Source organism: Salvia hispanica, chromosome 5 (assembly GCF_023119035.1).
Source record: "Salvia hispanica cultivar TCC Black 2014 chromosome 5, UniMelb_Shisp_WGS_1.0, whole genome shotgun sequence".
NCBI classification, from domain to species: Eukaryota; Viridiplantae; Streptophyta; class Magnoliopsida; order Lamiales; family Lamiaceae; genus Salvia; species Salvia hispanica.
Window position 1 is genome coordinate 32,679,491 of NC_062969.1, and position 12,224 is coordinate 32,691,714.

At 35.8% G+C, this 12,224-nt stretch overlaps 2 protein-coding genes across 3 annotated transcripts; both read left to right on the top strand.

The window, feature by feature from the left end:
• Positions 1-622: 622 nt before the first annotated feature.
• On the top strand, positions 623-4,803 carry LOC125187331 (putative disease resistance protein RGA3). Of its 2 annotated transcripts, XM_048083896.1 has the most exons (3): positions 623-4,384; positions 4,478-4,562; positions 4,662-4,803. In XM_048083896.1, the coding sequence occupies exons 1-2, from the start codon at positions 685-687 to the stop codon at positions 4,519-4,521; spliced, it is 3,744 nt and encodes a 1,247-aa protein (XP_047939853.1). In that variant the 5' UTR covers positions 623-684; the 3' UTR covers positions 4,522-4,562; positions 4,662-4,803. The 2 variants fall into 2 exon arrangements, with proteins under 2 accessions (XP_047939853.1, XP_047939852.1); XM_048083895.1 differs by having other exon boundaries at positions 4,478-4,803.
• A 1,615-nt stretch (positions 4,804-6,418) lies between these two features.
• LOC125190773 (putative disease resistance RPP13-like protein 1) lies at positions 6,419-10,249 on the top strand. Its single transcript, XM_048088170.1, has 2 exons — positions 6,419-6,471; positions 7,900-10,249. Exon 2 carries the CDS (start codon positions 7,923-7,925, stop codon positions 9,828-9,830), a length of 1,908 nt encoding a protein of 635 aa, XP_047944127.1. The 5' UTR covers positions 6,419-6,471; positions 7,900-7,922; the 3' UTR covers positions 9,831-10,249.
• The last annotated feature ends 1,975 nt before the right edge of the window (positions 10,250-12,224 follow it).

Consider the following 12,224-nt stretch of genomic DNA (forward strand, 5'->3'; position numbering starts at 1 on the left):
ACATGTTTACATGAGTTTGAATGACAAGATTGATAAAACAATTTAATTTAATACTAGTAAATATTTAATTACAAGATTCGATTCTTGATGCATAAATTGATGAGGCCCAATACATAAATGAAATACGTATAAACAGATGTTATAGTTTGGACATATCCAATGCTCTGTTCATAGCCCAAAACAAAAAAATTGTGACAATAGCCCTATATAGGCCCATTTTTGTTAAAGAATATCGCCCATTAAATCAAACCACAACTAAATTCTAAAATTAAAACAAAAAAAATTGCTAGGAAGAATTGAAATATAAACAAAATGAAAAAGAAAAGCATACTAGAATGAAAGTTAGCCTCCACAAGATGAGCATATATATAAAGTTAGCCTCCACGAGATAAGCATATATATAAAGTTAGCCTCCACGAGATAAGCATATGCATAATAGTAAAAAGATTAAAAGGGAATGGGATCCTATTCTTGTGCAGAAAATGACCCCATACTTTTCCTTTTTATTAAAGAGTGTTTTTATTTAATTTTAATAAATACAATTACAATTTAAGATGTAAATAGTGATCATATAAAGCAACTCACTACAATTATTCTTCCCACTTTCTATTGCATCTCTCTCCTTCTCTCTATACCAATTTATCCATTTTTTTACTCTTTCTGAATCTGTTACAATCTCAAACAATGGAAGGAGAAGCTGTAGCCGCCATCATTCAAGTTTTAGTTCAAAACCTCATCGACCATTCCAAGAAAGAGATCTCACTAATCCGTGGTCTCGACAAAGAAGCAGCAAAGCTAGCTGGAAGTTTAGATACGATCCAGCAATTGTTGAACGATGCTGAGAGCCGTACCATTCCCGGTGGGGCGGTCAAAAGCTGGCTGAGGAAGCTCGAAGATGTGGCCTTCGATGCTGACAACGTTTTGGATGAGCTCAACTATCATCTTCTCTCCAAACGAATCAACTCCATCAAGCCCATGAAAGAAAAGGTACTCTCATGCTTCTCATCTTTGAGTCATATTGCCAATCCCAGAAATATAGCTCTTAAAATCCAAGAAATCAATGAGAATTTGGAGTATGTTCGAAAAGAGGGAGCCGATCTTGGCCTCAAAGAGAGGCTTGCCACCAATGTGCCAACTTTGCCTACTTTTGAAACCGATTCCTTCTCACATGATCCAATTTTCATTGGGAGAGATGAGTTGGTGTCGGAAATAGTGGAGGTTATTAACACTGGTACTACCACCGATGAACGTCTAATTTCTATCTTTGCCATTGTGGGAATGGGAGGATTGGGGAAGACAACTTTGACTAGGAATGTCTTCCATCATCCAAGGATAAAAACTCTCTTTGGATCACATCTTTGGGTGCATGTTTCTCAAATTTTTGATCCAATAATTCTTTTCAAGAAAATCCTCAAGGAGTTGACTTCTTCTGATCATGATGAAACTGAGATTAGCCAAGATATTCTCGAAAACACTTCTTCTGATCAAGTTGAAGATCAGAGTAGGAAGGATTTTCTTAAAAAGGTTTCGTTTGGTCAGGTTGATGATGGGAGTAGGCAAGATTTTGTGAAAAAGAATTCACATGATCAAGTTGAGGTTGAGAGTAGGCAGGATATTCTGAAAAGGCTTCAAAAGGCTTTAAAAGATAAAACATATCTTATCATTCTTGATGATGTTTGGAATGAACATCGTCCCAAATGGGATAATTTTTTCAATTCTTTAGTTGGCGTTACTTCTTTGAAGGGAAATGCGATTGTTGTTACCACCAGAGTTATGGAAGTCGTTTCAACTATGCAATCACTTCATACACATGAGCTCCAAGGGTTATCACATGAAGATTGTTGGTCAATAATCAAAGCAAAAACGTTTGGAAAAGAGAATGATATTCCATTAGAGTTTGAGGACATAGGGAGGAAGATTGCAACAAGATGTCAGGGTTTGCCATTAGCTGCTAATGTAGTCGGTGGAGCGCTATACAATAAATCTGAAGAAGAATGGCTCTCGATTGAAGAGAAATGGCTTTCACATGATGAAGGGGATCATATCACTAATATATTGAAGTTAAGCTTTGATAATTTGTCTCTACCATCACTCAAGAAGTGTTTTGCATGTTGTTCGATTTTTCCTAAAGGTCGCAACATTAAAAGTCAAGAACTGATTGAGTATTGGATGGCAGAAGGATTTCTTGAAGCTAATGGAAACAGCGAGATGGAGTGCTTGGGCGACAAATTTATGAAAGTTCTTGTGCACAACTCTCTACTACAAGTTGCCGAAAGAGATGATTATGGAAATGTAGAGAGTTGTGTGATGCACGATCTTGTGCATGATCTCGCATGTTCAATTTCAGGTTCTTCTAATAATAGAGAAGGTGGGAGCCGAGTGAGATACATGGTTCATGATGAAGAAAGTAGAATTCCAAAAGAAGTGGCAAAATATTTGCGGACATTATTGTTCGAGGGAGACATTTATCGTAACAAGTTTGCAGATTTCGAGCATCTACATGTTTTAGTTCTTGCAGATGATTGGTGTGATAAGTTGCCAATTTCGATAAGGAAGTTGATACATCTAAGGAAACTTGATATCTCGTTGACGTGTATCAAATACTTGCCGGACTGGATCGGTGAACTCCATCAGATGCAAACATTAAACGCATGTACAAGAACATTGAGGGAACTGCCTAGCACTCTGAAGTACTTGATTAATTTAAGGCATCTTTATATCAATTCATTAACAAAGTTGCCTGCTGAGATTGGGTGTTTAACTTCTCTCCAGACGCTAGAGTATTTTATTGTTTGCGACAAGAACGGATGCAAAATCGAAGAGCTAGGAAGTTTGAATGGTCTCAAAGGAAAACTGGAAATATCTAACCTTGAAAAGGTTGAAAACAAGGAAGAGGCTGAGAAAGCATGTCTATCTAACAAGTCAAAAATATTGGAGTTGCGTTTGACATGGAACATGCGCAGAGAAGCTGAAGCTACAAATGATGAGAATGTGTTGGAAGGCCTCCAACCTCACTCTAATTTGAAGAAGTTGGATATTGAAGGATTCAAGGGAAAAAGATTTCCATCCTGGACTCAAAATATGGTAATTGAAAATGTTTGTCAAGGTTGTTGGGTTCCACTTAACAAGTTGATAGAGATAAAACTCTCCGACTGCTCAGCTTGTGAAGAAATCCCAATGGTTGGGCAATTGCCAAATCTTAAGTCTCTCTATTTAAGAGGATTGACAAATTTGAAGTCCATAAATTCTTCATTCTATGGATTAGTGAATGAGGAGACACATATTGTTTTTCTAGCTCTCGAAAGACTCGTATTGCATTACATGCCTCAGCTGACAGAGTGGGCAGAAGTGGAATATGCAGGTGCAAGTGATGTGAAGGTATTTCCTAACCTCCAACACTTGGAGATCTCTCAGTGCAAGCAATTGATGAGTTTTCCTAATTATTCGTGGTCATGCCTCAAAAGTTTGATAATCAAGGGGAGTGGGAGCATGCCTTTCACACACATATTCAAGACAGAATTGAAGTTGCTAACAGAGCTTTGGATAGAAGGAATAGATGATCTGGAATATCTCCCAAATTGGCTCTTCTATAACAATCCCAATCTCTTGGAGTTAAATATAAGAAAGTGTTCCAATTTGAGAGAATTACCAGATGGTCTAGGCACCCTCAGTTCTTTGGAGAAGTTGATTATAAGTGACTGTTCAAATTTGGAACGAGTAGGAGTTACTGGTGTTCAACAATCACAAGGAAGCCTCACATGTCTTAAAAGGTTGGAGATTTGTGAATGCAAAGCTTTGTTGTACTTTCCATTGGAAGTGGTAGGATCTTTGCTTGAGGTATTGAGGTTGGAGTATTTAAGTAGCCTAAACAATCTACCTGGAATAATTGATTGTTTGCCAAAATTTCCTCGTCTAACACAATTAGAAATTATGGGTTTTTCTCAATTTATGGCCAGTTATTCCAGTAGTAGGTTACAAATAGATGTTAGTATGGAGGGATCTATGGAGACCGTTGAAGTCTTATTACAAAGATGCAACTCCGACTCACTTGAGGTATTAGAATTGAAAGGGAGGGAAGCTTGGGGAAGTTTGCCAGAATCAATACAACATCTCACCTCTATTGCAATGTTAAAGATAGAGAATTCTGGAATGGAAGAGTTGCCTGAATGGTTTGGGAACCTCTCATCTCTATGCGGATTGAATATATTTAATTGCAAGAAGTTAAGGAGCCTACATGCAGTGCGGGGCCTCACATCACTTCAATGGTTAGCTATTAGGGGCTGCCCAGAAATATGTGTTGAACAACAAAGTGATGCAGCTGATTATTCCCAATGGCCCAACATTTCTCATATCAACATCATTCTGAATGATGGAGTAATAGTAGGTGAGTATGAATACATATTCTTGTTTCCTTATACAGATTATGGTGACTTTCATTGACTTAATGATTTATCTCTCTCTCCACTAATCATTGAAGGAAGAAGGAGAACACTTGTGAGTTTCATGAATGGCTGCCTCTAAAGTGTTCATTTGAATTGCTCAACCACTCTTCATGTTTACTGGTAAGAAACCTCACATTGCAATTCTCTTTTCTTTCTTTGCTTTTTTGTTGAAGAGGATGTGGATACCAATGTGTTTCACACATTTCTGCTCATTTTCAGTTGTGGGAATAGCATGAGTTATCCATTTCTCCATTTAGCTGCATTGCTCTGCTCCCAAAATGCAGTGTTTTCCGTTAGCTGTTGAGACTGTAAATTGCAAATTAACATGTTGTATAACACAAATTGGATGTTCTATTGTGCATTCGTGTTTCATCAAATATTAATACTGATATGTAGGTAGTTTAATCCTCCTAAGATTATAGTAAGATAAGACAGTATTTTTTAGCCAATAGAGCACTAAATTATTGAGCAATGCACAAACATTTTCTAGTGTGTCGTATATGCTAATGCTGCTGCTCATTTTGGGTCTAAATTCATAGCCAATAGAGCATTTAAGGCTAATTTTGTTTTTTGAATTTTAAAGGTTTAATAGATATTTTTAAATTTTTTTATGATTTTCAACTTGAATCCCAATCAAATAATTAGGGGGAATTGTTTTACTAACAAAGTTTTATTTCATTTTATTTAGGGCGGGAACGATCTTTATACTACTATACTTCCCAATTTGGGTATAAATTTGTACGGTCAATAGCGGGTCTTTTATGCTGAGTTTGGAAAATACCTATAACGCCCCGACTTTTTCTTCTCCTTTAACTATCATACATTATTGTGTGGACTTTTTGAACTAAAGTGTTTTTATGGTCATTCTATTTTAATATGGACTATGTCCTAGCTATGTTTTCATTATCACGTTTAAATAAATTAATACATATAACGTTTTGATTTTTAAGAGGCGTCTATTAACTATTTAATTAAGCAAATAAATAATTGATAATCTAAAGTAATTATATAACGTGCGCTAAATGCTGAATGATGTTAGAATTGTTTCTGTGGTGATGGGGGCAGTCTTTGATAGTTGATTAATACAACGGAAATTCGATCTCTACGCAACAACTATATGGGAAAATAACCTAAGATTTTTAATTATAATAAAACTTTATGTATAAACTTGGTCGTGAAAAAATTTCTTCATCTTCAATATTAGGTTGTTGGCGTGTGTTTGGCCGTTTTTGCATTAAATATCTAAATGACTTTATATATTTATGAACTAGCTTTAATAAATATATTTATAAAATTTTTATCCAAAATTATTTGATATTTATATACATTTAGGAAGAAATTACGATTTGCCATGGGGTGGTGAGACAATAGTTTAATCTTAATGTTGAACTCTTTATTTGACGACTTTAAAAAGTTAATTAGTGGAGTAAAATTCTTTTAAATAAAAAAATAAGCAACTTGATGACTCATATATATTTAATATTGGTGAAAGTGGACTCCAGTATAGCTTGCACTAATTCATGGAAAATTGTACATTTAATATTTTCTTAATCGCACTGGACAACAATAATTAGGGCATCTTGTAGTTAAATACTGTGCCTCCGCCCTCCATGATTGAAAATTAATTTTGTTATGTTTAATTATGTGGGATGGAGGGTCAGAATCCAAACGAAACAGAGAATTTATAGAATATCATAGAAAGATAATGATTCATTTTTATTATTCTCAAATATACTCTACAAAAATTTATAATAAAATGTAGTAATTGCAAAAAAAAATATATATATATCAAATCTAATCAAACAAATCAAATCCTAAAAGTAAAAATAAATAATAAGAATACCAAATCATATTCTAGATTTAAAAAAGCTAAATAAAGTGAAATTGATATCCATAATCATTACATGGGTCCAATTAAACAATGCACAATAGTAATTAATAAATTCAGTGTAAGAAGAAGAAGAACGGTCTATCGACAATATCCCTCTCCAAGAGAAAAGAAGAAAGAGATATTGAGAAGAACTCTAAGGTATGTCTACTAACTATTGGAATTAATGTTTGTTTGACATTACGTTGTCAGATTTGCCGTTTAATTAGACTCAATTTTACTATTATTTTGATGTCTCTTCTTCATTACTATTGTGATTTGTGGTGTATAATTTAGCTGGAATTGTGCTGTTGATTTATAATTTTAATTATTTTAAAAGCTATTATAATGGAAAAATCATACTTTGGTAAGAGTCATAGTAATTCTTAATAGAACATAAGCATATCTTAGAACCTTGATCGTCAAAATGAGCAGTTTTTTTTGCTACACACTTGAATTTTAGAGGTGGAATTCTAGATTCGATGCACAAAATCATGCTGTTAGCCAATTAATTCCTCTCGCCTTTTAGCGTTTCTAAAGTTGCTAGGTCGGTCGCTTAGCTAGATTAAACCCATTCTTGAGGTGAGTAATTTGTAGATTAGATACTGGTATTAAAGTCCTCTTTAAATACCTACATCTAACTGTCTAAAGATTCTAAAACCAAAGACATCTTACAAAGAAAATGTTAGGATTATAATAACATAATTGTAAAGTGCAAAAATAAAGATTCTGAAATTTTAATCATAGTCTAATGAAATAAGCATAATGTTGTAGCCGTTTAATATGATTTCACTATCATGTTTTCTGTTTGTTCTTACATTTATCTGCAGGGGAATGGACATATAAAATTAATGTTTAGTTTTTTACTATAGAAACTTGTACACTCACACCTGCAACAATATTTATGTTGAAACTCTTAATTTCAAGAATTTAGAAAAAGTTAATGAGTACTCCTAACACTCTTACAAATAAAAAGAGCAAATTTATTATAAATAATTGTTAAAACGGACATAACTTTATTATAAATAATTGTTAAAACGGACATGACTCTCGAACTCTAATCATGTTCAAATATAATTCACAATTTAATATTATTAAATCCCACAACTACAATTTAATTTGTAATTAGTATTCAATAATCAAAATTCAGATTTGGTAGCTTTTCATATAAATTTTAACTAAAGTATATAAGGACTTTCACCACCATGTAACCCATATTAGTGAGGGTTAATTGTTTGGAAAAATCAGAAGTTTAGTTAAATTTTGGTTTGTTATGCAAATTTCAAAATTTGAATAACAATTCATAAGGTTTAAAAAATACGTTGTTATCCTATGAAATTTTGTTTAGGCAAACCAATGCTGAGTTGGCATATCTTGTGAAATTTTGGTAGTGTAGATGAATAGTGGCATGAGCACATTAATGTGACTGACATTGACGATGAGGGCGATGTCATTTAAGGCTAAGAAACTAAAAATAACAAATAAAATAAATTTTGGTTGATTTTTTTTTTTAACTTTGATTTGTCACTCAAGTTTTGATTAATTATGGAGAACAAACTAGAAGTGACCTATTTTTTATGATTAATATAGCTAAGCCAAATAACCCTAGAAGAATGGAAGGAGAAGCTGTCGCTGCAGTCATTAAAGTTTTAGTTCAAAACCTCATCGACCATTCCAAGAATGAGATCTCACTAATCCGAGGTCTCGACAAAGAAGCAGCAAAGCTAGCTGGGAGTTTAGATACGATCCAGCAATTGTTGAACGATGCTGAGAGCCGTACCATTCCCGGTGGGGCTGTCAAAAGCTGGCTGAGGAAGCTCGAAGATATGGCCTTCGATGCTGACAACGTTTTGGATGAGCTCAAATATCATCACCTTTCCAAACAAATCAAGCCCATGATGCCTACCAAGCCCATGAAACAAAAGGTACTATCATGCTTCTCATCCTTCAGTCATACGAGGCATCCGAGAAATATAGCTCTTAAAATTCAAGAAATCAATGAGAATTTAGAGTCCATTTACAAAGAGGGAGCCGGGCTTGGGCTCAAAGAGACTCTTGCCACCAATGTGCCAACTTTGCCTACTTTTGAAACTGACTCATTCACTCTTGATCCAATTTTCATTGGAAGAGATGAGTTGGTGTCGGAAATAGTTGAGATTATTAACACTAGTACCACAACTAATGAACGTGTCGTTTCTATCTTTGCCATTGTGGGAATGGGAGGAATGGGGAAGACAACCTTGACTAGGAATGTCTTCCATCATCCAAAGATAAAAACTCACTTTGGATCACATCTTTGGGTGCATGTTTCTCAAATTTTTGATCCAATCATTCTTTTCAAGAAAATCCTCAAGGAGTTGCCTTTTTGTGATCAAGTTGAAACTGAGAGTAGCCAAGATATTCTCGATAACACTTCTTTTGATCAAGTAGAAGTTCAGAGTAGGCAGGATTTTCAAAAAATGACTTCTTTTGTTGAAGGTGAAGATCAAAGTAGGTATAATTTGCTAAAAACAGTTTCATTTGGTCAAGTTGAAGTCGAGAGTAGGCAAAATTTCGTGAAAAAGAATTCTCATGATCAAGTTGAGGTTGAGAGTAGACAAGATATTCTGAAAAGGCTACATAAAGCTTTAAAAGATAAAAATTATCTGCTTATTCTCGATGATGTTTGGAATCAAGATCGTCCCAAATGGGATGATTTTATCAATTCTTTGGTTGGCGTTACTTCTGTCAAGGGAAATGCGATTGTTGTTACCACCAGAAATATGGAAGTCGCCTCAACTATGCAATCACTTCATACACATGAGCTCAAAGGGTTATCACATGAAGATAGTTGGTCAATAATCAAAGCTAAAACTTTTGGAAAAGAGGATATTCCAACAGAGTTTGAGGCCATTGGGAGGAAGATTGCAACAAGATGTCAAGGTTTGCCATTAGCGGCCAATGTAGTTGGTGGAGCACTATGCAATAAATCTGAAGAAGAATGGCTCTCGATTGAAGAGAAATGGCTTTCACATGATGAAGGGGATCGTATCACAAAGATATTGAAGTTGAGCTTTGATAATTTGTCTCTACCGTCACTCAAAAAGTGTTTTGCATATTGTTCGCTTTTTCCTAAAGGTCGCAGAATCAAAATTCATGAACTGATTGAGTATTGGATGGCAGAAGGATTTCTTGAAGCTAATGGAACCAATGAGATGGAGTGCTTAGGCGACAAATTTATGAAAGTTCTTCTGCACAACTCTCTACTACAAGTTGCACAAAGAAATGATTATGGAAATGTAGAAAGTTGTGTGATGCATGATCTTGTGCATGATCTTGCATGTTCAATTTCAGGTTCTTCTAATAATAGAGAAGACGGGAGCCGAGTGAGATACATGATACACGATGAAGAAAGTCGAATTCCAAAAGAAGTGGCAAAATATCTGCGGACATTAATGTTTGAGGGAAACATTTATGGTAATAAGTTTGTAGATTTTGAGCGGCTACATGTTTTAGTTCTTGCAGATTATTGGTGTGACTAAGTTGCCAAGTTCGATAAGAAAGTTGATACATTTGAGGAAAGTTGATATTTCGGCGACGCGTATCAAATATTTGCCGGACTGGATTGGTGAACTCCATCAGTTGCAAACATTAAACGCATGTACAGGAAGAATGAGGAAACTGCCTAGTACTTTGAAGTACTTGATTAACTTAAGGCATCTTTATACTGATGATGGTGTAGAGTTGCCTCCCGAGATAGGTTGTTTAACATCTCTCCAGACGCTAAAGTATTTTAAAGTTGGTGAGAAAGATGGATGGAAAATCGAAGAGCTTGGAAGTTTGAATGGTATCAAAGGAAAACTGGAAATTTTTAATCTTGAAAGGGTAGAAAACAAGGAAGGGGCTGAGAAAGCAAGTCTATCTAACAAGTCAAAAATATTGGAGTTGCATTTGACATGGAAAATGCCGTCTCTATTTTGAACATAAATCGCGACAGACAGAGGCAAAAAACCATTCTGTGAAAGATGAGAGAAAAAAAGGAGGCAGCGCGATTTTGAGCCAATTTCCGGCGATTTCGTTAATTTTGCTGGCGATTTCTTCCATCTTGTCGTTATATTTAGGTAAGTTTATCTCTTACTCTTAATTATTGAATAATATTGTTAGATTAGGTTGGTTTTCCCTGATTTATTAAATTAGGGTTCATAGGAAAAAAATTGTCCCTAATTTTTGTATTTGTTATATTTTCTTATGCAGAAATCATGCAAATATTTGTGAGTTTGTATTGGGGTGGTAAAATAGTTCAACTTCCACACTTGGGTATTTGTTATGATCCACCTCGGGCGAGAGGCTCCATTATATTGAATTCGTGCGTTTCGTATTCTGAATTAGTTGCAATGATATGTGGTGCAATGAGAATAGATATGAATCAACACGTCATTCAAATATCATGGAGACATTGTCTAGTCTTTGCATCCACTATGAGTTATATATGTACTGAGATTTACACTGATCAAAGTGTGGAGTTTATGTTCAACGATGCTCAAAATTCTACTCGTTGTATTGAATTGTTTGTTGAGTATTCACCTGTGAGAAGTTCAGAAATCACACCAAGTGTTGATTATGGCGTTGTTGATTGTGGTATTGGATCATCGGCGAGGGTTGAACATGTGAGCTCTGATCGTGATATGAGTGTTGCAGATGCTGTTAATGTTGGTGTTGGAATAAATAACGACTTAGATGTTGCAGATACCCTTGATGATAATACTCGCATTGTACGAGATAATGATGAACCATTGTCGCCAGTAACATCTGAGGCAGATGCCAGTCTAAGTGAGGATTCTCTTGGTGATGCTTCTGATGATGAGATAGTAGTTTGTAAACCCGTTGTGCAAGGTGAACAACCACTTCCAAAATACGTTCCCAAGGGGATGAAATTCTTTCGCAGCTTACCAAGTGGTCCTTCTGAAGTACCTGATGAAGTTGGTAATGAACACAACAACATGTACTGGGATGAGAGACATCCATATCGGATTGGTATGGGAACAAAATTTGACTCCAAGCTGCATGTGAAGACGGCTATGACTATGTGGAGTTTGTGGCATCAAAGACAGTTTAAGGTCGTTGAGAGCAAGTTAAGAAGGTGGCATGTCGTATGCAAATTTCCAGCGGGAACGACAGAAGATGGGATAGCTATTATCAGCGAGACCGATGCTGAAAAAGCGAATGAATGCTAGTGGGAAGTCTCTGTTACACAAAGGGCTCATGATGATCTTTGGAAAATTAGGAAGTGGGTGAGACGACATAAGGAGGTAGGTCATCACCCAAAGGTATCCTTGTTTGGTTGATCAGAGCGGTCATCAGCATACCGCCTTGCTTTGTCTCTGATGCTGCATCGGGTATCCATCCCAACAAATCTCGGCACTTGCTGGGCCAATCATCATATCTGGTATGATGTTCACGGCCTGTGAAAACACGACCGTCCGCTCTCAAGCCCCACAGGACTTGCACATCTTCTAGGGTGACTGTCGCCTCTCCAACCGGTAGATGGAAAGTATGTGTCTCCGGCCTCCAACGCTCAATCAAAGCAGTTATAAGCTCGTTGTCAACCTTCATCGACTTCCCACATTCGATCACGCCTCCAAAACCAAACATGTTAAGCTAATGCCTCACATTGGCATGAATATCCACATCCCATGTCTTACTTTCCGTCCGGCGAACTTTGAAAATATGTGATGTGCCTTCCGTCAGTAGTTTATTTGATATGTGTTGTTTCTGAAGATATAGAACTGACGGATCTTCAGGTCCATATAACAATTGCCCTCTAGAACTTGAAGTTGCCATCTAATCCTACAAGATTTTCACAAAACAATAATTACAAACAAATAATTCACAAAACAATAACTACAAGATATCATTCTAGTGTGCCTGTTTAATAC

Bases quoted from the DNA above. Each gene is read 5' to 3' on its own strand.
- LOC125187331 (XM_048083895.1), top strand. From the start codon at position 685: ATGGAAGGAGAAGCTGTAGCCGCCATCATTCAAGTTTTAGTTCAAAAC. The intron at 4,385-4,477 runs GTGAGTATGAAT...TAATCATTGAAG, and splicing joins GAATGATGGAGTAATAGTAG to GAAGAAGGAGAACACTTGTG.
- LOC125190773 (XM_048088170.1), top strand. From the start codon at position 7,923: ATGGAAGGAGAAGCTGTCGCTGCAGTCATTAAAGTTTTAGTTCAAAAC.